At 38.0% G+C, this 27,051-nt stretch overlaps 1 protein-coding gene across 8 annotated transcripts in view; it reads left to right on the forward strand.

Annotated features, from left to right (window-relative positions):
* Positions 1-27,051, forward strand: part of LOC149087828 (uncharacterized) — a 337,458-nt gene that overhangs the window by 199,690 nt on the left and 110,717 nt on the right. For 5 of the 8 annotated variants that reach the window (XM_089231740.1, XM_089231739.1, XM_089231738.1 and 2 more), the window contains exons 14-15: positions 18,021-18,093; positions 24,957-25,534. In XM_089231740.1, the coding sequence (XP_089087866.1) occupies positions 18,021-18,093; positions 24,957-25,534 (651 nt within the window). The remainder of the gene's footprint in view (positions 1-18,020; positions 18,094-24,956; positions 25,535-27,051) is intronic. The other 3 variants (XM_089231745.1, XM_089231744.1, XM_089231743.1) reach the window with 2 other exon arrangements.

A 27,051-nucleotide genomic window follows, 5' to 3' on the forward strand; every position in this document is an offset into this window, starting at 1 on the left:
TTGAGGCATATAAATGTGCCCATGATCCTATACCTTTTTTTAATTTTTATCAATAAACTCTGTGGAAGGTATAGATGAGATTTTTAGGAAATTTGCAGATGTGGAACTAATGGGTGTAGTCAGGAATCCTATCGATAAGGGGATATTTTACACCAAGTTGAATACAATCGCTACATGGGCAAATTAATGGAGTATGTCTTTCAAGACATACTCCATTTATTTGTCTATTTCAACATTGAAAGAATCCATTGATACCCAACTCCAGATTTTTCATCCTTCCTCCTGCTCTTCAGATTTTTGCAGAAAATTTGAGTTTATGTAACCTTTCACATAAAGATGTGAGTTGAGAATATTCTCCTGGATGTAAAAATTTGAGAATAATAGAGAATATTCATTTTTCTCTTAAATTTAAATTTTTTTTACTAATTTTGTTTGTATTGTGAAATATAAATTAGTTTTCATTGCCTGAAACATTTACAGCAAAACAATTTTTGGTATAATCACCCCCAATGACAACTTTTAGTTCGAGAATGTTCTCAGAATATTCTCCAGGTCATGATGAGAGATTTTAAAAGTTCGGTTATAAAGATTTTACAAACTTTTTAGATTAAAGCCTTAAATTATTTTAAAATTAGATAAATTTTCAGAAATAAGTTCACAACAAAAGAAATTAAACCAAAGTTGATTGATAAAGGAAGCTATTTTTATATAATCACCTTCATTCTAAGAAGATACAGAACTGTTGTTTTCTTCAATGCACATACACTTAACCAGTCAAGTGCATATGACTGTATTTGCCGTCACTGATATACGTAATGGTGTTGCCTACGACGGCATTTGCCGACAAACTTTAGAAGACTTTTCTGTCTTTTTCACAGATATGACAAAATAATTTGTCATGCATGTGCTGCCATCTCTGTACAGCCATCCTTCTACTTTGTCAACTCCATCTAGTGATGAGATAATTATATTCCAAGGTCTGAGATTATTATTACTATTATCTTTGTCATGTTTTGCGAAGCTGCATCCCCATCGCTTTTTTTTTCCGATTCCCTTACGAAGATACATCTGTTTTATTACTCATTCTTTTAGCAAAGGTTCAACTACTATGGTTCCACATAAATCCATCAACAGCATTTCTTTTAGTCACAGGACATTATGACCGCCCCTCCCCACTTTTGGGGTGTCAATTATGTCTCGACACATTTGAGCTATAAAAAGATATGCTGTAAAAAAATATTTAAATATTTCAAACTTCCAAAAAAAGGGAAAAAGCGCACAAAACGTGCATGTTCAAAAAAAAGTGGGTACTGCGAGTAACGCTCGGAGAAATTAATTGGACAGTTGACTGGTTAAATTCTGTATCACTCACATTTCTTTAAAAGTTGTGCAATTCAGCCCTGTTGGTTTAATTTTCTTGCTTTCAAACTTTAATATTGTGTTCTACAAACTTCAATATGCCCATCTTCTTGATGGGAACAGAGAAAATTCTTGAGAATATTCTCTCAAAGGACTACTATTATAAATTACTAGAGAATATTCTTATCAAAAATAATAATTATTTTCAAATTATTTATCCAGATTATTTATTATAATACATGTTATTACTTATATTTTTGATAATACTTTCTGGAAAAATTTCAGTGTCTGAAGAATATTCTCATCGAAGAGAACATTCTGTGAAAGGACTATTATTAACTTTATTAACTTTTCAGAGAATAATTCTTATCTATATATATAAAAACGAATGTCTGTCTGTCTGTCCTTTATGCATTACTACACCATTCATCCGATCGCCATGAAACTTCGGGAAGTTGTTGAGTACACTCCCGCAAAGGTTTCTGGCATAGTACATCTATCCTACAATAGGTGGCACGTGTGTCGAAGATTACTGGCATAGTTGTGCACCTGGTGGTAGACAATGGCGATTTATATGTTTTATTTTTATAATCATTATTTTTATAATAATTATCATTCTACAGTTTTAAATCATTTTTTATTGATTTATATTTGATTATTATGCATTATATACATAATGATTTATTAAAAAAACGAAATATTTATCATCGAGCTTGGTGATACAACAATAAAATAATCAGTGCGAAAAAAGTAACTTCCAAAGCAATCAAGTTGAGGTGTCAATAGATATTTTGTTTATAAACATAAAAGGAGTAATAACTAATTATTAGTATCATGTTCATCTAGCAAAAATATCCCGTGCTACCCAAGTTTTCTTCAGTTACTAGGAGGATTGGAAAAGTGACAAACCATTAAAGGAATAAACTGTTATACTGGCAGCATTAAAGAAGAGGCAAACAATCGTTATGGCATATGCATGTCTGAAACACATTTTTTGAGAACCACAGTAACCAAAATAAACATTCCGAAAAAGATTATTTGGGGCCTAGGATCCATTCATCATGTTACTATCATTATGTTCGTTATCATTATAACGAACTGTGTGGCATATCCATGAATTTTTCCATTTATTTATTCAGCGAATTTATTTATTCGATTTTTTAGCGATTATTTATTTTCAGCGAATTTGTGAGCATAGTTATGCCCCCCAAACGGAAATCGATTAGTCTGAAGCACGAAATAAAAGGGCAATACAAGCTTCAGAAACAGACGAGCAACGGGAAGCAAGATTAGAAGCTGTTCGCATACAAACTGTTCAAGCCCGTTCTTCTCAAACGAACGAGCAACGAGAATCAAGATTGGAAGCCAATCGAGTACGCACTGCTCAAGCCCGTTCGAATGAAACAATTGACCAACGAATAGCAAGACTGGGAACCAATCCAGAACGCAATGTTCAATCCAGACAGACACTGCACGCTGATTTGAATCTTGCTGCGTTCCACTACGATGCTGATTATGATTACAGTCTTCATCGAAGTGTCGTTATTGGAAAAATGGACAAGTTATGCGAATTTGCCGTGCATTGAAATTCAAGAATGAAACTCCAGGAATTTGCTGCGCAGGTGGAAAAGTGAAATTGCCAGAATTGTATTTACCACCCGAACCATTATCAACGTTGGTATCAGGTGACACAAGCCAGTCGAAACATTTCTTGGCAAACATACGCAAGTACAATTCATGTTTCCAAATGACATCGTTCGGTGCAACAGAAATCATACGTGACAATTACATGCCAACGTTCAAAGTGCAAGGGCAAATTTATCATCGTGCTGGATCACCTCCATCACTGCCGGATTCAGATCACAAATTTCTCCAAATTTATTTCATGGGAACCACTGATCAACAAGTTGATCAACGTTGTCAAAGAATTAGTTCGACTGTTCAGGATGGCCCTCGAGCGAATGCCAGCTGATGATTATATGAGTATTGCAATTCAGTGAAATCGATCAAATACATTTGCAAATATGTCAACAAAGGAAGCGATATGGCAGTTTTTGGAGTGGGAAATGCATCTGCACCAATCGATGAAATCGAATGATATCAATTGGGACGCTACATTAGTAGCAATGAAGCTGTTTGGCGTATTTTCTCATTTCCAATTCATGAACGTCATCCAACACTTGTTCATTTGGCAGTTCATCTTGAAAATGGACAGCGGGTGTATTTTACAACGGAAAATTTACATGCAAGAGCATTTTCGCCACCGCAAACAACCGCAAGAGAATGCTACTTTACTCAGAAGTGCCGAAATACTACACATGGAATGCACCGGCGAAAAAGTTTCAACGTCGTAAACAGGGCAAACCAGTTGAAGGACATCCGAATTTATATTCGTCCGACGCGTTAGGCCGTCTGTATACAGTTCATCCAAACAATCAGGAATGTTTTTATTTGCGATTACTGTTAGTTAACGTACGTGGACCGAAATCCTTCCAAGAACTGAGAACAGTAAATGGTGAAGTATGTGTGACCTATCGAGAAGCTTGCCAAGAATTAAATCTTCTTGAAAATGATGCACATTGGGACACAGCACTTGCTGATGCATCGAATACTGCTCAACCACAGCAAATACGCACGTTATTTGCGATAATATTGACAACGTGTTTCCCATCCAATCCGAAAGATCTTTGGGAAAAATACAAAGATTACATGAGTGAAGACATCCTACTGTAACGTATCGGGATCCGATCCCTCTACGTTAATGGTGGTCTTGTCGTTATGTGGGAAATTCCTTCTTATTTTAGACCCCAGGGACCTCTCAGTTACCGGAAACCACCCGAGGGCCCACTGGCGAACCGGTAAGGGCCAGAGTGTTCGATTAGTTCGGCAGTCGGCGGGTGGGGTCTTTCGGCTGTCGAACGAGAACGGGCCAGAGGTCGGGCTACTGATGTCCCACATAAATTAATTTCCCTCATGACGACGATGCCGCTATTTTCGTGGAGGGGTTTGATCCAATATATGTATAGTTGGGCGAGGCTTAGCCCAGTTTAAATTATTTTTATCGAAGAACTTCCCGGGGGAGTTGTTGCAAGTCTCGTTGTGCGGATACGAAAATATAGTGTTGTACTCACTTATTTTCGGCGGGGGGCTGCAGACCTCCGTCGGAACAATTCATTTCATATTGTTATGTTAGTAATGTTTACATAATCGGGAGAGTCTGATCAGCTCTCCGGATTATGTCATGTTGCCAGATTCCAATGTAATTAAATTGTAATGTTTATAATAGTGACGCATGAATATGCAAATTCGATAATTTTGTTGAGGCGAAAAGGCCATGCGAGGACATGTGGTCCCAAACTTCTTGTAAAAGGGGAGTATAAATTCCTCCCTCTTTGTCTCTCACATTGCGTTCGTCTAATCTTGTTCTGTTCAACTGAAGCCCTCTAGTAGGACGGTTCACCGTCTTACTACCGTATCTATTGGCCTTAGGCTGAATTGTTAAAATGCAATAATCTACATTATTTGAATCCGTTTTCCGGCAGGTCCGGAATCAAAATATAAAACAATCTTCACAGTCAAAGTTCTTCATTGCTGATCGAGGTGGTCCGGCCCTCAACCGAGAGGCCCCCGGAGCTGATCAAGGTGGTTCGGCCCTCAACCGAGAGGCCCCCGGAGCTGATCAAGGTGGTTCGGCCCTCAACCGAGAGGCCCCCTGGAGCTGATCAAGGTGGTTCGGCCCTCAACCAAGAGGCCCCCCGGAGCTGAGCAAGGTGGTCCGGTTCTCAACTGAGAAAACTCCTCTGGTATTTACGGAAAAGCTAACAACATCGGATGTCCGATCGCTGCACAGGTTGACTGTTGTTGATCATCAATTGGTGAGCCAGTATCTTTACTGCTAACGTCAAATAGAGGGCTCCAAGATATACTAATCCATTGTTAAAATTAACTAACCCATATAATTGAATAAATAATAATATTTCATGCGAAAGTTTGTTTCTAATCATTTTCCACTTGTCGTTTGCCACTTTATTGCTGGATATTTCAAACCGGGCAAGCAACTCCCATAAGGGACGTTGCAATTTTGGGGGCTCGACCGGTTCTCAGTAAGTGTGGCAAACCGCGGGTGGAAAGTACTTTCGCTAAAAAAAAAAAAAATTTTTTTGATATTTAACATTGATTTTAGAGATGAATTCTAATAATCATAGTACGCCTAGAAATTTAGGTGATGATGTTCGTGTACAAATTGAACCGGAACCAAGTGGTTCACAATCGAATAATGGTTCACAAATGAACTTTACTTATCCAACAATGTCAAATCCTTATAGCGAGACGCATGTAATACTTCCCCCGGCATTACCTTTAAATCCCGCAAATGCTTTGGTTCCATTGACCCAACGCAGTGTTGGTAGTCTTATATTTTCAGGTAGTGGAGAAGACGTTAGAAGCTTTTTATTAAAATGTGAATCGTATTTTAATCTTTACAGTGTTCCTAATAAGATCGAGTTAGTTGTAAGCACGTTTGAAGGTCGTGCTCAGGCCTGGTGGCAAACGATAGGCAGGCACGAATGGGAAAAATGGGGCCCCCATAAATCGTGGGAAAGTTTCAAGGGCTTGTTATTACAAACCTTTTCAAGGTATCATACCAGGGTTGAATTAGCTCGTGCTTTATTCTCTGAAAAGTTTTCGACGGGCTCGTACCTTGATTTCGTATTACATAAGTTAGATCTTTTTCAGTCGTTCGATTTAACCGTTCCGGAGTCGGACAAAATTGAACTTATAATGTCACAATTACCCTATAATGTGAGAACATTTTTGGAAGTTAGGAAGCCTAATTCTTTGCAACAATTATTTGTAATGTTAGATCAATTTCTTGCAACGCGTGAAAATGTTCAAATTGAATCTCGTAAAAATTTTGAATCTTGTGAAAATTGTGTTGAGAAATTTCAACCTGAAGTTAGAAAAAATTGTGTGGGACCTACACAAAATGTAGTACAACCTTCAAGACGGCCTTTTAGGACAAATAAATTTTTTCGACAAGTTACCTGTTTTGGTTGTGGTCAAATCGGCCATATTGTAAAAAATTGTAAATCAAATGGGAAGCAGGGAAACTAGACCTGGGATACATGAGAAGGGGTAGTGTATCCATGGGTAAAAAGACCCCTAGTAAAAAATTTAGTTTTCTTAATCCAGTTGTGAGAGTTAACAACAAGATTTTGACAGCAAAAATTGATACCGGTGCCGATTGTTCAGCGATCAGTTTCGATCTGGCTCGGCAGGTTGGTTCACCCACTAATCAAGTTAGACCCTATCACGGTGATAGATTTCAGTTGGCATCCGGTGAGTACTGTCAGCCTGTGGGGATTCTTCGGGCCCAAGTGGAGATACGAAACAGTGTCGTGCACACAGATCTGATAGTGCTCGCCAGGGTCCCATTTGGGATCTTGATCGGCAGTGATATTTTGAGTAAAACTGAAATTATAGTTGACTTCAAAAACTTTGAACTTAAAGGAGGATTGTTGTCATATAAAGGAGATGTTGATCAGGAAAAAATGCAAAATTTAGTAAGTAAATCGGAATTTGATTCCGATCAGAAAAAAAGGTTGTTTGAATTGTTAAAACAATTTCCGAATTTGTTCAGAAACACTCCCGGTAGAACTCACGTTGCTGAGCATAAGATCGTGACTGACGGAAAACCGGTTTTTCGATCCCCTTTTTCTCTTCCGCGATGGAAAAAACAATTAGTAGAAGAGCAGGTGCAACAGATGCTCTGTGATGACGTCATTGAGCCTGCCTCCACAAACTGGGCTTCCCCGTGTTTTTTAATCAAAAAGAAAACTGGTGATTGGCGATTTGTCGTCGACTATAAAAAGGTGAATAAAATTACGGCACCCGATCGGTACCCTTTGCCTTTCATCGATCAAATTCTACAACGAGTGGGTGACGCACGATTCGTCTCTACGTTCGATCTGGCCTCAGGGTATTGGCAAGTTCCAGTGCGGCTAGAGGATCGGGACAAAACGGCATTCATAACCGATTCTGGAATGTACCGATTTAAGGTAATGCCCTTTGGACTCAACAATGCCCCGGCCACGTTCCAACGCATGATGACTACAATCCTGGGCCACTTAGTCGGTAAGTGTGCCGATTTTTATTTGGATGACATTGTTGTTTACAGTTCGAATTTTGAGGAACATTTACAAAACTTGAAAACAGTATTTTCGTGTTTGGAAAAAGCAGGCTTAACTCTTAAGCCAGACAAATGTAATCTCTATAAAAAAAATTTGGAATATCTAGGTCTCTGTTTGACCAAAGAAGGATGGCACGTAAAACAGGACCAAACCGACGCCATTTTAAGTTTTTCTAGGCCTAAAACAGTAAAACAGGTGCAACGTTTTCTGGGACTCTGCGGGTGGTACCGGCAATTTGTTCCCCATTTTGGTGATGTCGCTAACCCCCTTTACGGCCTGACAAAAAAAGGGCAAAGGTTCAAATGGGACAAAATACACCAACAGGCGTTCGAAAAATTGAAACATCTCTTGTCTTGTGCTCCCGTTCTAACCACAAGAAAAAAAGATTGTGCCTTAAAAATTTACACAGATGCCTCAGGAATTGGGCTTGGAGCCATTTTGCAGCAAGTTGAGCCTGACGGGGAAAAGCCGTTAGCCTATGCCAGTCGTACCTTGAATTCAGCAGAAAAAAATTATTCGGTAACAGAACAGGAGGGACTCGCTGTTATATGGGCGTGTAATAAATTTCGAGCCTGGTTTTCAGGAGAACCTGTTACTATAGTAACGGATCACAGGGCAGTCGCCTGGTATTTTGAGGCTAAACAATTGAAGGGGAGGTTAAGCCGATGGGCTCAATTACTACAGGAATATCCTTTAAAGTTTGAATATAGAAAAGGTTCGACCATGCAGGCCCCTGATGCCCTGTCCAGAATGCCCGCTGTTGTCACCGCCGAAACTGATTTCGAGGAAAAAATTGATAATAAATTATATTTGTTCTCGTTTTTGGATTTACCTGAGTTAATTGTTCAACAGAAAAAAAATTACCAAGATATTATACAGTATTTTAATGATAAATCTGTCGGAAGACAAAAAATTGATGAAAAAATTGAAAAGTATTACCTTTTCGAAAATCAAAAATTGTTTTTTAGATTCAGGAATAAAAAATTGCTAGTAATTCCTCCACCATGTAGAGAGAAATTTTTGACTGAAATGCACATGCATCCCATTTCAGGTCACATGGGAGTCAATAAAACTCTTCAGCGATGCCGACAACGCGCGTTCTGGCCCGGTATGCGTAAAGATATAAAAAAATTTGTCCTGTCCTGTAAAAAATGCCAAACATGCAAATTCGACAATACGAGGCGATGGGGAGGCATGGTGTCAACCTCTGTTGATCATCCAGGAGAAATGGTTGGGATTGACACCATGGGTCCCTTTCCCGTTTCTTCCAGAGGGAACGTGCATCTGTTAGTCGTCGTCGATTATTTCACAAAGTGGGTAGAGTTATTTCCACTAAGACGAATTACGACAAGTGCAGTTGCTAAAAAGTTTGTTCATGAGTACTGTATGAGATATGGCTTTCCAAAAAGATTAGTTTCCGATAATGGTTCTTGTTTTATATCAAACCTTATGAGGGAAACTTGTAAAGTTCTCCAGGTCAAGCAAAGGTTCACAACCCCCTATCATCCTCAATCAAACCTTACCGAGAGATTTAATAAGACAATTAAACAGATGATCTCCTGTTATGTTGGTGATAAACATAAAGACTGGGACAAAAATTTAACCTTTTTTGGTCTTGCTATTAGGTCGGTTCCCTCGGAAACTACGGGTCAGTCGCCAGCTAAATTGTTTCTTGGTAGAGAATTAGTTTTACCATTTGACTGGGCTATGGACATACCGGTTTGGGAAAGGGTGAGTTTGCCCGAAAACTTACTTAAGCAAGTTAAGGAAAATGTCAAAAAACAACAAAGGAGACAAAAAAGATATTATGACAAAAAAAGATTATTGCACACCTTTAATCAGGATGATTTGGTATTAAGGAGAACGCATTTCCGTTTTAGTGCGCAAGGCAATGTTATGGCGAAGTTGAAACCACGATGGGACGGCCCGTGTAGAGTCCTGGAAAAAATTTCACCTATTGTCTACCTGATAGTGGATTTATCCAATGATAATGTCTATAAAGTCAATGCTTGTGACTTGAAAAAATTCGTTAGTAGTGACCAAATCGTTCTTGAGCCTGTCCCGCAGTCACCTGAGAGTAGAGAGGTCCTTGTACAACACACTTCCAGTAATCCGAGTCGACATCATGTTTCACAAACGCCCTTAAATAGTGCTAATTGCACTAACTCTAGTACGTCCTTTAACCGGCAAAATCCCGAGGAGGACACCACTCCTAAGATGGTGAAAACGAATTTCATTAAATCTTCCGTAGGTTACTCTAAGTTTTTGGTTCCGATTCAGAGAGGGTGGCAAAGGGTTCTCGTTAAGAGGAAAAAAGAACCTCGTATTGACGTCTATTATTACTCTCCCGAAGGGACAAAATTCAGAAGCAGTGTTGAAATTTCGCGATACTTACAAAATCGGGATACTGATTTGGCTGTCGATAACTTTTCCTTTAGTGGGAAGTTTAATATACCAGGTGATATGTTAACATAGTTTTTGCAAGTATTTCTGTAAATTAACTTTTTTTAACCTATAGAATTTTTTTTTTTTTTTTGGGAAAAATTCTTCCGTGGTGAGGGGGAATGTAACGTATCGGGATCCGATCCCTCTACGTTAATGGTGGTCTTGTCGTTATGTGGGAAATTCCTTCTTATTTTAGACCCCAGGGACCTCTCAGTTACCGGAAACCACCCGAGGGCCCACTGGCGAACCGGTAAGGGCCAGAGTGTTCGATTAGTTCGGCAGTCGGCGGGTGGGGTCTTTCGGCTGTCGAACGAGAACGGGCCAGAGGTCGGGCTACTGATGTCCCACATAAATTAATTTCCCTCATGACGACGATGCCGCTATTTTCGTGGAGGGGTTTGATCCAATATATGTATAGTTGGGCGAGGCTTAGCCCAGTTTAAATTATTTTTATCGAAGAACTTCCCGGGGGAGTTGTTGCAAGTCTCGTTGTGCGGATACGAAAATATAGTGTTGTACTCACTTATTTTCGGCGGGGGGCTGCAGACCTCCGTCGGAACAATTCATTTCATATTGTTATGTTAGTAATGTTTACATAATCGGGAGAGTCTGATCAGCTCTCCGGATTATGTCATGTTGCCAGATCCCAATGTAATTAAATTGTAATGTTTATAATAGTGACGCATGAATATGCAAATTCGATAATTTTGTTGAGGCGAAAAGGCCATGCGAGGACATGTGGTCCCAAACTTCTTGTAAAAGGGGAGTATAAATTCCTCCCTCTTTGTCTCTCACATTGCGTTCGTCTAATCTTGTTCTGTTCAACTGAAGCCCTCTAGTAGGACGGTTCACCGTCTTACTACCGTATCTATTGGCCTTAGGCTGAATTGTTAAAATGCAATAATCTACATTATTTGAATCCGTTTTCCGGCAGGTCCGGAATCAAAATATAAAACAATCTTCACAGTCAAAGTTCTTCATTGCTGATCGAGGTGGTCCGGCCCTCAACCGAGAGGCCCCCGGAGCTGATCAAGGTGGTTCGGCCCTCAACCGAGAGGCCCCCGGAGCTGATCAAGGTGGTTCGGCCCTCAACCAAGAGGCCCCCCGGAGCTGAGCAAGGTGGTCCGGCCCTCAACCGAGAGGCCCCCAGGAACTGATCAAGGTGTTCCGGTTCTCAACTGAGAAAACTCCTCTGGTATTTACGGAAAAGCTAACAACATCGGATGTCCGATCGCTGCACAGGTTGACTGTTGTTGATCATCAATTGGTGAGCCAGTATCTTTACTGCTAACGTCAAATAGAGGGCTCCAAGATATACTAATCCATTGTTAAAATTAACTAGCCCATATAATTGAATAAATAATAATATTTCATGCGAAAGTTTGTTTCTAATCATTTTCCACTTGTCGTTTGCCACTTTATTGCTGGATATTTCGAACCGGGCAAGCAACTCCCATAAGGGACGTTGCACTACGTCGTTTGCGAGCAACGAATCCGGACATGCAATTCACACCAAACGTGTATAATGAGGCGTTGGTTTCGATCGAGGATATATGTTTGTCAATCGCTAACAAAGCATTGGTGCAGTTGGGAATGTATGCACCAAATCGATCTGCAAATGATGCGTATGATCGTGATTTGCAACGTGAAACACACTTCGATGTCGATGATTTGGGTACATTTGTTGAAAAGAATCTTCCGAAATTGGTTCCAGAACAACACATTGTATATGATACAATCATGCAAGCAGTTAGAAATCGAAGCGGCGGATTGTACTTCATAGAAGCGCCCGGAGGTACAGGCAAAACTTTTCTCATTTCAATCATTTTGGTAAACCATACGATCACGGAATAAAATTGCACTGACAATTGCATCATCTGGAATTGTGGCAACACTTTTGGATGGTGGTCGAACAGCGCATTCAGCACTGAAATTGCAGTTGAATTTGCAAACCACTGAGACGCCAACATGCAATATCACCAAAAATTCCGGAATGGCAAAGTTCTCCAAACATGTGAACTTATCGTGTGGGACGAATGCACAATGGCTCACAAAAAAGCATTGGAAGCGCTTGATCATACACTGAAAGATTTGAGGGGAAGTGGACAGCCCTTCGGTGGAACACTCATTTTATTGTCTGGTGATTTTCGACAAATTCTGCAAGTCATACCGCGTTCAACACCCGCTGATGAACTTAATGCATGTCTCAAATCATCAGTTCTATGGCGACATGTGTAAAGAAATTGACTTTGGAAACCAGTATTCGTGTTCAACTACAAAATGATGCATCCGCCGAACGTTTCGCAAAACAATTGCTGGATATTGGGAATGGGAAGATGGCAATCGACAGATCTACACAATGTATCACATTGCCAACAAACTTTTGTAAGATGACATCAACCAAACACAAATTGATTCAAAATGTTTTCCCAAATATCGCGCGGAATTACAAAAAACATCAGTGGCTCAGTGCACGTGCTATACATTATTAGCAGCTACGAACAACGATGTCAATGCCATCAATTTCAGCATTCAAAACGGAATACCAGGCGAAGCGACAACGTATAAGTCCATCGATACTGTAATGAATCAAGACGAAGTTGTGAATTACTCAACGGAATTCTTGAATTCACTCGATTTGCCATGTATGCCACCGCACATTTTAACATTGAAAATTGGCGTGCCTATCATTCTTCTCCGAAACATCGATCGACCACAACTTTGCAACGATACAAGACTTTCAGTGAAAAAGATGATGAACAATGTCATTGAAGCTACAATTTTGAATGGGAAATTCAAGGATGAGGATGTATTGTGGTTGCCACGTATTCCAATGACCCCAGCAGATATGCCATTTGAATTCAAACGTTTTACAGTTTCCGGTTCGACTCGCTTTTGCAATGACCATCAACAAAGCACAAGGACAATCGCTACAAGTGTGTGGGCTAGATTTGGAGAATCCGTGCTTCTCACATGGACAACTGTATGTGGCCAGCTCACGCGTCGGAAAACCTTCCGATTTATTTGTAAACGCACCAGACGGGAAAACAATTAATATCGTGTATCCACAAGCACTCTAATAAATAAATAGAATTAAAACGATGCTTTGAAATGTTTTCCATATGAAAATGAATAAGTTTCAAACATGTGTAAGTTCACAGTGTAAGTTGAATGTTATCATAACGAGTTTCCTTGAATTTCCTATCTTCTGAGATCGCAGCAACCCGCGATGGGTAAGCTAGTTTTCTATAAGAATATTCCCCATTAATTTATCAAAGTAGTCTTTCTAGAGAATATTCTCAAGGATATTATATGTAACTATATTATAAATAACAGAAGAATATTCTCATCAAGAATTTATAAGAATATTCTCAAGTTATTTATAATAGTAGTCCGACCAGAGAATATTCTCTGAAAGATTATTCTTGAGAATTTTACATCTCTACTTTCACATTGTCATGACGTCAATGATTGCCTTCGTCGTTAGGGAAAACCCATACATGACAGCCTGGTCATTTCCATCGAGCAGCAGTAAAAAAAAAGTCTTGGTGACCACATTTAAGCAACTGGCCAAGATGTGACTTTGTTTACTTAGCGTTTATCAGCAATCATTTATCAGGGACATGATCTTGGTTGTCGAAATTCCTGTATAAACGTTGTATCCCATTAACAGTCGTACAGTAAACATAAGTTTTTCATCAGCAGCTTTGTAGTTTTTTAAATTGTTTGCTCCGATTGAATATGTCTTCAGAAAGAAAATATAAAACTTTAAGCTATATGAAGCTAAATATAAAGCTTTTAAGAGTTCATATACCCAAGATTATCAATCACTGATAGCATCCACAAAAGGAAACACTTATGTTTTATGAGATGCGATTTCTCTATTCTGCATGGAAAGACTGACATGGAATTATATTCTGCTTGGGGGGGGGGTGAAACTTTTTCTTAATTGATTTAAATTTTTTTTTCTGATTAAAAAAAAATTCCCATCGAGTCTGAGTGCCGGGGGTGGAGGGGATTAATTTTTTGAATGTGAGTAGGCTTACTGATATGGAAATTATCATAGATGAACTTGACGTTCTCAGATTATAAATTTGAATGGAGGGGGAAATTCAACCCTGGCCCTCTTGCAAACCTGGCAAATACATGAGCTAAGAGAAAAGACACTATACTCTAATATTAGACTGCTGCCTCTCGATATAACGATAATACCTGTACAAAAATATTCTTTCTGGTTTGCAGAGCATAGATGTACGAAAGATTTTCTGAAGTTGGGGGGGGGGGTATTCACATTTTTTTTATTTCAGAAAGGGAAGGTTACGTTTTTTCCTGCAGGATAACACTAAGATCTCTGCTGTAAAGGTGGGGGGGGGTATTCCCCCTTGTGGATGCCGCAGAGCAAGAGTATCATTATATCTAGGTTTTTCATTGTGTATACAGTTGCTTTGACAATCAGCATAAACATCATAATTATATTCAAGACATTTAAATCACCTTACCCTTGTGTGCTCCATGATGAATTTTATCTCTTCTTGCGCACATCACTTCTTTCATGCAAAAGCCTGACTCGGGATTTCTTTCCGCATTATAAATTCATCAGCCACATCTTCAAGATCTAGTTCATTTGTCAGCTGTTGATAGTTTAAAATTATTACAGAATTGAGGCATGTTTGATCCATTGTTGACTTCAGGTGCTACAAAGAGGAAACTTATTTCTCTGCTGTGCACGTGGTAATTGCAATTGTCAGAAATAATCTAATTAACTTAGTTCTGGTAGCATTTTGTAATATCATAATTTTTTCTCTTTAAGAAATCAATAATGCAGTGAAATTTTTTGAAAGATTTGCAGTTCAATTCTGCTCTGTATATATCGAACAACATATCATGATGTAGTTTCAGCCGTTTTGGATCTATATCCTCCTTATAGAAATCTGCTATAATAGTGAATATCACTTGTTTCACCAATGATTCACTAACTTGTTTCATTTAACTTTGATGTTTTGAGAGAATAGTTAGCAGAAGTTTCCAAAGACTGGTTGAAATCAGTTGGGTAGTTAGTCAATGGGAAAAATTTAGTATGAATCTGTTCTCTGTTTTGCACGACGTCATGCCCTTTGTTTGAAAAAAAAAATGGGTTTGTACATCATGCCCCCTACCGTTCATACAAGCATGATAGCATGCTTTTATGATAGCTTATAGATAGCATGAGTAACCTTTATCTTTAAAAGAAAAGAGCATTCAGAGAGTATAAAAGTGGACGAGGTGACCTGTCTCTGTTTACTGATAAAAGGAGGGTGTTGAAGAAAACTGTAAGGGATAGTAAAAAGGAAGTTGAATCTAGGTTGGCAGATAACATTGGCTGTGACCCAAAATCATTTTTTCGATACATCAATAATGGATGTAATGGGACAGTTGGCCCTCTCTCGATAGGAGGGCCTAAGGTAGAGAGCAATGTAGGCATGTGTCGTACTTTCAATGACTTTTTCACGTCAGTTTTTAACAGAGAAGATGCTATTAAATGTACAGGTGTTGCATGGGGTAATAAAATCGTCAACAGTGTTCAAGTGGAAGATGTGGATGTCCTAAATCTTCTAAAAATGTATGTGCAAGCAAAGCACAAGGACCAGATGATATGGGTCCTCAGAGAACATGCTAATAAATTGTTGGGACCAGTCGCACTGATTTACAGGAGTAGGAGTAGTGTTGCTGAGGGTATCATCCTTAGGGGATTGGAAGCTGTGTTCAATTATCGTCCAGTGAGTTTTATGAGCTCCCTCTTGAAAATTTTGGAAATTATCAAAATTCAACTATAGCTTCACTACAACTGGCTTCACTTCTAAAATGGTGTAAGGTGGTTATTAAAGTTGAAACTTTACCTACAGCTTCTCGGAAGCCCAAATTTTACTTTTGAAGTTTCTGTATTTACAGAATCAGTATAACAAAGCCTAATTTGGTTATCAAACCAAGGTAAAATAAAAAGTGTTAATTAGCAAAAAGAAGCCATTGTCTTTACTCTCAGTATTAGACTTTTCAGTTCTGCCCTGACATAAATTCAAGAAGTTTGTTATAATTTGAGAAACCTGCATGAAGGGAAGCATAACAACTGTCCATCTTGTTGGTTGCAAAACGACTGCATCATTGTCGCACTGCAGTTGAAAAAATTCCAATCTTCTGGGGGAATGTTTCACATGTACAATCATGCCTCTGATAAAATTCAGAACATGCGACAATCTATCAAATTTTTCAATGTGCCTTGAACTGCTAAACTGATGGAATTAGCAAAACAATGAACATACATTGCCCTGAATTCTACCTCCAATATTTTTGCTTGTAGGCCTCCACGTATACCAGCCATATTAGAGACATCATAACATTGTCCTCTGCAATTCATTTGTTTTAAATCAAAGGGCAAAAGGACATCTTGAACCATGTTGAAGTGTTCCCCTGCTCATGTGTCTCCAATCGAGTAGACCCCCAGAAACATGTCATTAATTTCAAGATTGCTGGTGACTATTATAAAACCGAATGATACATGCTCTTTAACAGAAATATTGGCTGTTTCATCCATCATTTATTAAAGAAAAATAATCTGCTGATTTGATATTAAAAATTAATTTGTTCAAAATTGAATTACTCATAAGCATCAACATTTCGTTACATATGTCATGCGATATCCATTTCTTTTTTTTTGAAGCCATAATTTGAGTACAACTGACCCAACAACTGGGACATTTACAGCATTTCATGCCAATGGGGATTATCATATATAGGTTATACTAAATGTGCCCTTACGCATCATTTAAACGAATCTAGAGAAGATATGTAACCAACCAAGACTTTTAACGCTCATCCATAGTCCAACATTGCTGGTCCTTTGATCATAAATTCAACTTTTCATCAGCCAAAATTATTCAAAAATGCCCCTTGCTGTTTGAGGTGGACTTTTATAAATCATTCCACATCTACAAAAACTCAAACCAACTAGCCAATACCCTAACTAGCACACCACCCTTCTCAGAAATCTGGCAACAGTGTCTGCAATAATTTTTTCTCCATCAGCATCACTATCACATTCTTGTCAGTAATTGGCTCCACTATTTTCCTTTCCTCCTCCTTTTTCTCACGTTACCGATCATTTCACTTCGACTCTTTGTCCTGAACAGAGAGTAACTCCCACTATATTTGCCTTTTTTAGTTTTAATTTTTTTTTCCGCTACTGCAGAAGGAACTTCCTACATTTCCAAAACGCATCTAGCTGTATTTCTCTCATTATTTTGGATCTACTTAAGTTGTTTTCTCTGGTATATTGTCTCGCCCAAAAGGTAATTTTCTCTACTGTTTTATATTGTATTCCTTCCCCCCCCCCCCCCAAAGAAGTGAAATGTGCATAATATAGCATTACAAATACATAGCATGGCAATTACAATTGACACGTTTAAAAAGAAATACGATAAACATGTTGGGGTAAATCGAGAAGCTATCCATACTTGGAATAAGACAACCATAATATTCTTTATGGGCATTGTATCATGTGTACATCCATATTTGTTATGGGCATCTTTTTCTCAGCCACCTCGTTGGGCATTTTGCCGGTTGTGGCATTGTATTTATATTTGTATAGGCAGAAAATTACTACTCAGAAAAATCACCAACGAAAAAGGTAAATACAAGGAAAAATCAAAACTCCTAAAAACTAAGTTTTGATTTTTTTTCTCTTGTATTTGCCTTTTTTGTTGGAGTTTTTTCTGAGTATCATTAGGAAAAGTTTACCTACTCTTCCAGAAAATTACTTTTTATTTGAAGAATTTTCATCAATAATTGCTTATCATGCATGTGGTGATGTTTGATTTAGGCTAAGTGCATATTAGTCTATCTGAACACACATGAATGTAACAAAGTTTATGCATTGTGAATATTTTATGGCTCCCTTATGTTCCATTTTAAGTAGGTGTGACTGTATTGCTATATTTTCCAACCGTAATATTCTATCTTGAATAAAAAGAATGTTCAATTTTTTTGTCTTTTCAGTTTTTGAGCAAAGCTGCTTGTCCCAATTTGATTCCTCTATTCTTACTTCATCATTTAATGATGGAATTGGCAGGTAAGAATTGTACAATTCCACAAATTATGATAATCAAATCTTTCAATATTTGAATTCATTTTAATGTCCAGCTTTAAGCCATGTAATGTTCTGTTGAAAATCTCCATAATATTTACTGTAAAAACTCCCATAGCTGAAACAACAAACGTATATTTTTTTATCTCGGGCAGTTATGCAAATGCTCCTTTAGTGCATTATAAAAAATCATAAAAATCTGAATTTTACTTAGTATCAATTGCGAGTTGATATTAATAAGATGGTATCATTCCTTGGTAGGTATTTGACATCATATGGCAGTGGTTCCCAAACTTCTTGAAGCACGGACCCCCCCCCCCCCTCCTCCCTTTTTGACAAGAATTTTATCAGCAACACCCCCACCCCCTCTCAAGTTTGGTCAGGTGGAATGGATACAGAGGTGGAAACCCTGCGCCGCACTGTGCCAAAACTAATATCTTGCGCCATCCTGCTCCAATAGCTTATTTTCACATTTTTCTGCGCCAAATTGCTAATTTTGCTTCAGTATGCCCGGAATTTCGGAAAGGATGCCAAAAAATTTTTGTTCCTGCTAGCCACGAAACGTTTCGTTACGAGAAGAGCGTGTTTTATTCCCCTATACTTAAACTATCGGCCCCTGATCGGGCTTTCCATTGCGAAACCCCGATATTGTCCGTGATCGTGGAACTGAAGATGGTTTGCAATGCCTTTCAGCTTTAAAGTGCAAATTCGAGTGTTTCCGTTTAAAAAAAAAAAGTCATCACTGGAAGCAGCAGAAATTACTGTAGTCGATCGTCATTGTGTTAAATCCCGATGTTTCGGGAAAAAAATTTCATTCCGGGAGTAAAAAGCGCATGTTCGCCGAATTACGAATGTTAGTTTAGAAACTTTGCCGAATAACGAGCGTTAAATCTGTTGGGGGCAGAGCGTGTCGACTGAGCTGAAGAAAGAAAAACAACGATCGGAGGTTCATTTTGAACTCTAACTTTTATTCTATAAAAGTTGCAAAAAAAAGATCATTTACGTTGATCAGAAAATACGGCCGGCAATCAAAAGGGAGAGACAAATCAAATCCCGACATACATACCTGAAAAAAAAAAAAAAAAACAGACATTGCACATATAGAGAAAAAACCAGTCTATATATCCATGCTTCCGAGGGTGAGAACATGCCGCCGGCGATTTGCACATAGCGTCGGAACAACCAATTCCCGCACGTGCATGGAGGGGAAAAAAAAGGAAAACAGTTCAACAAAACACCCCTTTTTCCTTTTTTTGTTTTACATTGAAAATAAATATTTGCAATAAAAACGTAATTTTTCATTACCCATAGGTTTCGTTAACATATCGGCGACATTTTTTTTTTTCCACATACATGTGATAATACAAATTCATTTTTCTCTAACAAATCTTTTACAAAGAAAAATCTAATATCAATGTGTTTGCTTCGCCGATTTTCAACACAGTTCTTTGAAAAATGTATCTCACTCTGATAGTCACAATAAATAGTAGGAATATGCAACAGTAAATTCAATTTTTCACAATTTTTCAAAATTCGGTACAACCAAATAACTTCTTTGACTGTCTCCGATAATGCTACAAACTCCGCTTCCATAGTTGAAATCGCTACAAATTTTTGTTTCGACGATTTCCACGAAATCGGAACACCCCCTAGGAAAATAACATATCCGTTCATGGAACGACGGTCATCTCTATCAGACGCCCAACTTGCATGCAATCAAGTCCATCAATATGCAATCAAGTCCATATTCTTACTATGATCTAAATTGATGCAATAATGAGCTGTATTAACAACATAATTAAATACTTGATATAATAATTTCCAATGAATAACAGATGGTTTTTCACCATATTGTGATAATAGAGTAACTGGATACATTATATCGGGTCTCGTCCTGTTTGCTAAAAAAAATAAGCTTCCGATTAAATTCCGATATGGAACATCAGTGATTACGGAATCACTTTCTTGACACCCCTGAATTGTAATACCTGTACTTAATGGAATATTAGATTTACATTCGGGAATATTTTTGTAAATTTGTTGCATTCTCTCAATATAACCTTTTTGATGCATAATTAACTTATTTCCCACATTTTCGAATTGTACTCCTGAAAAACATGAAATTGAACCCAAATTTTTCATTTCAAACTTTGATTCTAACAAACTTATTACAATATTCATATTTTCCTCATTTTTGGCAAATACCGCCATGTCATCAACATATACTAATACAATAACATTCCAATTATATACATATATACAATTTCCATTTAACAATTTTTCAAAACCTAGTTCTAAAAATGTTTTGTCCAACTCAAAAAACCATTGTCTTCCGGCCTGATGTAGACCGTATAATGCCCTTTTCAGTCTCAAAACATGATCTTCAAAAGTTCTACATTACCTTTTGTCCCACGTATCTTAATTTTAACATCACCGGATCCAAGAACCTTTGTCATTCCTTCTGCAATGATGGCTTCGCCATCCGGGATTTCTCGAAAAGTTGAGGAAAAGGTTCTGTCGTTACAAAAATGTTCAGTTGCGGCTGTATCAATTAGCCACTGCACACCTTTTGATGTTGATATCATCGCGGACGCATATAATGCACCACTTTCACTATTGTCCACACACTGAAGATTGTTTTTCTTCATTTTGCTGCTAATCACAGTTTTCCGTTCTTTACAGTTTCTCGCGATATGTCCGATGACTCCACATTTGTAGCACATTCTCGAGTCCTTGAATCTTGATTTCACCTTCTTGGATGATTTTCGACATTACGTCGAACCAAACGCTGTATCTTCAGAGGTCATCTCATCTTCACGATGTTGAACTTTATCGTACTCCGACAAAAGCACTTCGCGTACTTTCGCTGATGTAAACTCTCCATCTGAAAGTTGATACAACTGCATCACCACGTTGTCATGCGCCTGCAGTAAATGGGCTAGAAGTTGAAACGCCACTTCATCATCGGGCACCTTTCGTCCGGCTAGTTCCAAATCGTTGACAGCTCTGAAAATTCTGCCGACGTACATAGACATCGTTTCAGACGACATCAATTTTATTCCCATGAATTCACTTCGAACTGCTGCCACTCTTGCTCGTGTTCTCGGTTCATAGGCTTGCTCTATATCTTTCCAAACCTTTCTCGGATCTTAGGTTTCTAATAAGAGGTTTTTCAATTCATCCTCTATGCTCAGGCATATGACTGAGAGCGCTTTATCCCTCTTTACGTTGAATTGCAATATTTCTTTCCGTGTAGCTTCCGATGAAGGCTCGGGTTCAGATCCATCCACAAAACCAAAAAGTCCTTGGTTCATCAGCAACATCTTTGTGTTGAATTTCCAATGACGATAATTGTCCTTATTCAACTTTGAATAAGCAAAGATGCTACCTTCCGACGTCATTTTCAAAATTTTTCAAGTCCCTAATTTCAACAACTCAGTCCAAAACAGGCTCTGGGCCCATAACCCTTGTTGGGGGCAGAGCGCGTCGACTGAGCTGAAGAAAGAAAAACAACAATCGGAAGTTCATTTTGAACTCTAACTTTTATTCTATAAAAGTTGCAAAAAAAAGATCATTTACGTTCATCAGAAAATACGGCCGACAAATCAAATCCCGACATACATACATACATGAAAAAAAAAAACAGACATCGCACATATAGAGAAAAAACCGGTCTATATATCCGTGCTCCCGAGGGTGAGAACACGCCGCCGCCGATTTTCACATAGCGTCGGAACAACCAATTCCCGCACGTGCATGGAGGGGGAAAAAAAGAAGGAAAACAGTCCAACAAAATCGTCAATCTCGCCAAATATCGAGTATCAGCTCGCCAATGAGTGCTAAATCGCCAAACATTGAGTTGATTCTTCCGAAATTCTCTCCGATTTTACAACAATTTCTTTCCAAGTATAAAAAAAATTTAAAACTTATAAAATTTTTTTAGCTCATTTGAAGTGCTGCTGTTCAAGGCAGCAAATAGTGCCCTCAGTAAGCAAAAATCATTTTAAATAGACTGGTGCAAAAAAATTTATGACAGCTGCTCTTTCAAACAAGGTGTCAAAAGCCTAAAACACCAAAAACAAAAATCAAGCTGACGAAAAGATGTTTGATAACAAAAGACAGTGCAGTTTTATTTTGAAAAGGGTTGAGGGTTAGCGAAAATTAATTAAAGTTAATTTCACTGCTCTAATTTATAAATATCTGCTCCGAATCCCATATTTTGCTGCTCCATAACTGCCCCAAATCCTGAATTTTGCTGCTCCAAAACTGCTCCAAATCCTGAATTTTGCTGCTCCGAAATGGACTTAGTCACTTCCCACCCTTGGAATAGATTGATGGTGATGGAGGGTGTTGCTACTTTTCCAATAGATGCCCTTTATGTTAGAGGTTCCATAAGGAATATTAACATGGGTATCTGTCTGGTATTTCAAGTTACTTCTGTTACACAGGCTGACCATGTGTTCCATTTTCTGGGACATTCTTAAATTTTTTGTTAGTGAATGTGCTTTAATTTATATAATCAATGATGAGTGAAACCAAATTATTTTTCGATATTTAGTTTGCAGAACTGTTTTGTTATGAGATTTCAAACCACCCATATGCTTTTCAGCCTTCCAGTCAAGAAAAAGAAGTCAACCGTGTCGCGGGATTCTGAAGGTTGAGAACCACTGGTCTAATGGCCCCACATCCTGCGGTAGGGCCCTAAGCTGAGATCTTAAGCATTCTCAGGCCCCGTATACTGAATTAATAGTGTAAAAAAAAAAATTGTGAATTATCTCGGGTCTCTGGGCTACTACTAAACCACACATGCACCTCATCCATATTCCTCTGTAGAACCACTAACGAATTGGTACTTGCGGGAATGTGTGTGTATGTGTTGTGAAACCTGACGTGAAGTTTGTTTCTGTGTAATGCTTCTTATATGTGTAGTGCTGCCATCTGCCACCAGTTTTTCTAACTATGAGTGAAGTGTAATGATTGAATAATTTATCATTGTAGGCCTGTTGTTTTCTGTGGCGAGACTTTTTAATGGGGATATCAGCTCTCTGGGCTGGAACCCTGTCAGCCCCCTGCTGGGCTTCCCTGCGAATTGCAAAATTGGCCCGACTATGTTTGTATCCCTTACATAATGTTTTTGGCTCTTGTACGTAAGAAACGCTTCTTTTAATTTTTTTTATTTTACCTGTGCCGCAATATGTTTTGTCTGCATGCGGTAATGTAATAGTAAAAAAATGGGCTTATTCATGCACATACTATTTAGACAGTGTTTTCTTGTGATGCATGTACCTATCTGGCGATGTGCCTCGATTCCGACGGCAAACTGCGGATTTCGACAGTCGGCGGCAATCGTTGAACCAATGGAACAAACTGCTCGATTAATTACACCTAGCTCCATTCAACGTTGTTATGCTCTTTTGCTCTGTTTTCAGCCCACTAATGGTATGCTTCCCATCGCTTTGAAGATGTTATGTACATGACTTAATATCAATCAATAGCATGTTCAATCGTTTTTCATTCGCATGATGCATTTTCAACATGCGCGGGCACGCCCGTAAAGCTTGTTTTGGAAAGTTTAGTTGTAGGTGCCGAAGGAACTTTGATACACACAGCAAAAACATTGAGGGGGGGGGGGGAGTCTAGGACTGCCAGACGTCCGTATATACGACCCCGCAAGGATGGGTTGGATTGAATATTCATGATTTATCAAGGGCTTAGACAACCTCGCAAAGTTGGTTGAATTCATGGGTGGGTATGCGGGGGGGAGCGGAGATAGGGATGATCACCTCTCTTCCTCTCCCCTTCCCCATGAAAAAAAATTATTGCCATAGGCAGAAGAGCAGAAAGTGGACATTTGCCCGTCTCCCCCATTCAAGAAACTACCAGTATCCGCTTTTGCGGCAGGGAGGACGGGATTGTGTGGCTTAAGCCTTTAGGGTCCAGTTCCTATGGGGAATTGTATTTAAATCAACTTTAAATTTTTTTTTGTAAATTCACTCACGTTCCCCCTTTCATTAGGACCCCTATTTTATTAACCCAAACTGCCTAGGTTATTGCTACTCACAGTTTGAGAACCACTAATATCAGAAAATAGTCCAGAATGGTTCATTTTGTCAAACGAGAAAAAGTCCCCGATAAGTAATTGAATTTTGCTTTTGGTAGACACCCTGAAATGGAATTTTCTTTGGCGAATGGAAAAAATACTTTTTTAAATATAAAAGTAGATGATGCTGTACTTGGTATAATCTATGTTGCGCAACCATATCATTTCGGTACTTAAACAGCATCAGTGTGTAGATAGCAGGGCTGGACAAATCCCAGATGGCAGGGTGACTAGATAAACCTGTTTTGGCACCTAAAGTTTTATATGCATTATTTCCAATATAAAGTGTAAGTATGATATTTTTTTTTTATTTCGCAATAATGTGTCTTCCAGCATGAGAATGGGTCATAAAGTCCCGAAAAAGTTAAAAAAAAAAAAAATTAGGACTGTTTTTCTTGGAGAAAAACAGTGGTGGTGAGTGAAAATGATTAAAATTTCCATAAGTCAAGTTATGAAAGAGCTCACTATTTGCATTGTAACATAAAACATTTATAAAAAAACCAAAAGTTGGTTGCAAGGTGAGCATAGATTGACTAATCACAGAATTTTGTTAGTTAAAAGGAGCCAATATTTATATATAAAGAGATTCACCTTTTGGAAAAAATTTTCACTCTGCTTTGCTTTTAAGTTTATATTTATTATTAAATAACAAAAAAAATTTAGTGGTTTTTTTTTTTGTTTTTTTTTTGCACTTGATGATAGTACGATCTGTTTTAATACTGGAAAATATTTTCTCTTATATTCTCAGGTTTTCAATTCCATTTTCTCTGAGGAGACAGTCTCATCCTGTCAATGATACTTTGCCTGAAGAAGAATGTGAAATTTCCAAGAGAGGTAAGGGTATCAATGATCTCCTGTTCAATGGAGATAAAGTTCCTGAAAAACATTGTGGTGAAAAAAGTTTTTTTAGTTCAGATTTTATCAAAAATTTTGAAATCTCTGCAGCCAAAACTAACAATTTGTCGAGTGATCTAGGTATTGGCATGATAGATTCATCAGGACATCTCAATCCCGAATCAAAGAATGTGTGTTCAGGAAGTTATTCCAAAAGTGCAAGCGTTCCAAATAATCATGCTGTAGCTCTGGATTTTTTTGGTGCTGATTTGCTTCATGGTCATCAGCATCAAGTTTCATCAGATTCTGATATTTGGTCAGAGCCTGACAGGAATTTATCGAATCAAAGAGTCGGCATTGAGATGACAGCTCCTGCCCGTACCCCACCCAGGCAGCGATGTAAGACTGTTGAACAACAAGTCGAAGGCACTGATTCAAGCAGTGATGGTGTGGATCTTCTCTCAACTAGCAATCAACCGAGACATATGAGAGGTGGGGAAAATGTTTATCCAAAATATTTCCTCTTTTGTCACAGCAAGCGACTTTCTTTTCACCTTGTCCTGCTTTGATTCCTTTGCACTTATATTTTCTCATAACTCCTGTTCTTGGGTATAAGTTTTTCTTTTTGCTTCCTTCATCAGCTTTTTTTTCTTTTCATTATTTTCTGATTTAATATTGTTTATAAACATTTATTGTTTTTGCAATACTCAAATTATTTATAGTGCTGTGGAACTTCAGTTAATGAGTGATTCAGCTAAAGAGCAGAAATTTTTATAAATTTTGGCTCGGTTAGCAAGTAATGATTCGCATTGCAAGCAAAATTTCGCTCTTTGTTTCTTTATTTTTACATTATCACAACTGAGCTGGTGGTGTTTTGCTTTCGTCGACATATGTACTATGGAATTGTGAGTAATGTTCTCCCCTACAGTCTCTGATTAACGTACCTCACTCGAAAAATTAACCTGTGAGGGTGAGAATATTTATGATACGAAACTAGAAATAGCATTCTAACCACACCTATGTGCTCTTAAAATTTTACAATTCTGCTGAGCAAAACTGTGGGCTGATTGCAGTATTGAACATGACTTTAAGGGACTGGCTCATGAACAGGAGTCAAAATTTGTCGAAGAAATGGCATCCATGGGGAAGACCATGAAACTGAAGGAGCATGAGAATGACATTCAAGAACTAGTGATGGAACATGGCCAGGAGTTGACCATGGATGAAGTGATGGATCTCTTTTGCATGCAACCGCAAGAACTTTTAGAGGGTGTCTTGTCTAAGGAAGAGTGAAGTGAGGAGAAGTCCTTTACTTCAAATGAGATTAGAAAGATGTATAGAATAAGAGAATCCGTGTAAAATTTTGTAAAAAAAAGAGAGCCAATATAATATAGCTGTATCAAGCAATGAATCTGTCCAACGACAATGCAATTTCCTATTTCTGAGAAATCTTAAAAAAGAGTCAAAAGCAAGTGTCAATGGATAGATTCTTTTTCAATGTCACACAAAAAGAATAAATTTTCAAACAAAAGAGTCTGTAAATTGTCCTAAATGATAGTCCTTCCCCCTCTCTCTCATCGTTTAGAATAAATTAATTTGCAGAAACCTGTTGTATTACATATTTAGTTATGGTATTATTATATTATACATATTTTATTGTATTTACTATATTATTATTGTGTTACATTATTGATTTGATGCAGTTTTCATTAATTTTTTTTATGAGAATAAATAATGAATTGTTCAAGTTCCCATTATTTCCTATAAGGAAGTTTGATTCAATATAAGAGCGATTCAAATAACGAGCACTTTAGATGAATTAAGCTTGTTAACCAAAGTTCCACTGTATTTTCAATGCTTAAATTACAGTGAAACCTGTCTAAGGTGGACACTGTATGGTACGGAAACTTGTCTTAAACAGAGTCAAAATATATTCTGTTCAATAATTATCACTTTGATTTACACCTTCATAAAACCAAAATCTGTCAAAAGACAGATGTTTTGTTTCA

Source organism: Pholcus phalangioides, unplaced genomic scaffold (genome assembly GCF_987345545.1).
Source record: "Pholcus phalangioides strain wild (caught in Gottingen) unplaced genomic scaffold, Ppha-v1.0 ptg000004l_1, whole genome shotgun sequence".
NCBI classification, from domain to species: Eukaryota; Metazoa; Arthropoda; class Arachnida; order Araneae; family Pholcidae; genus Pholcus; species Pholcus phalangioides.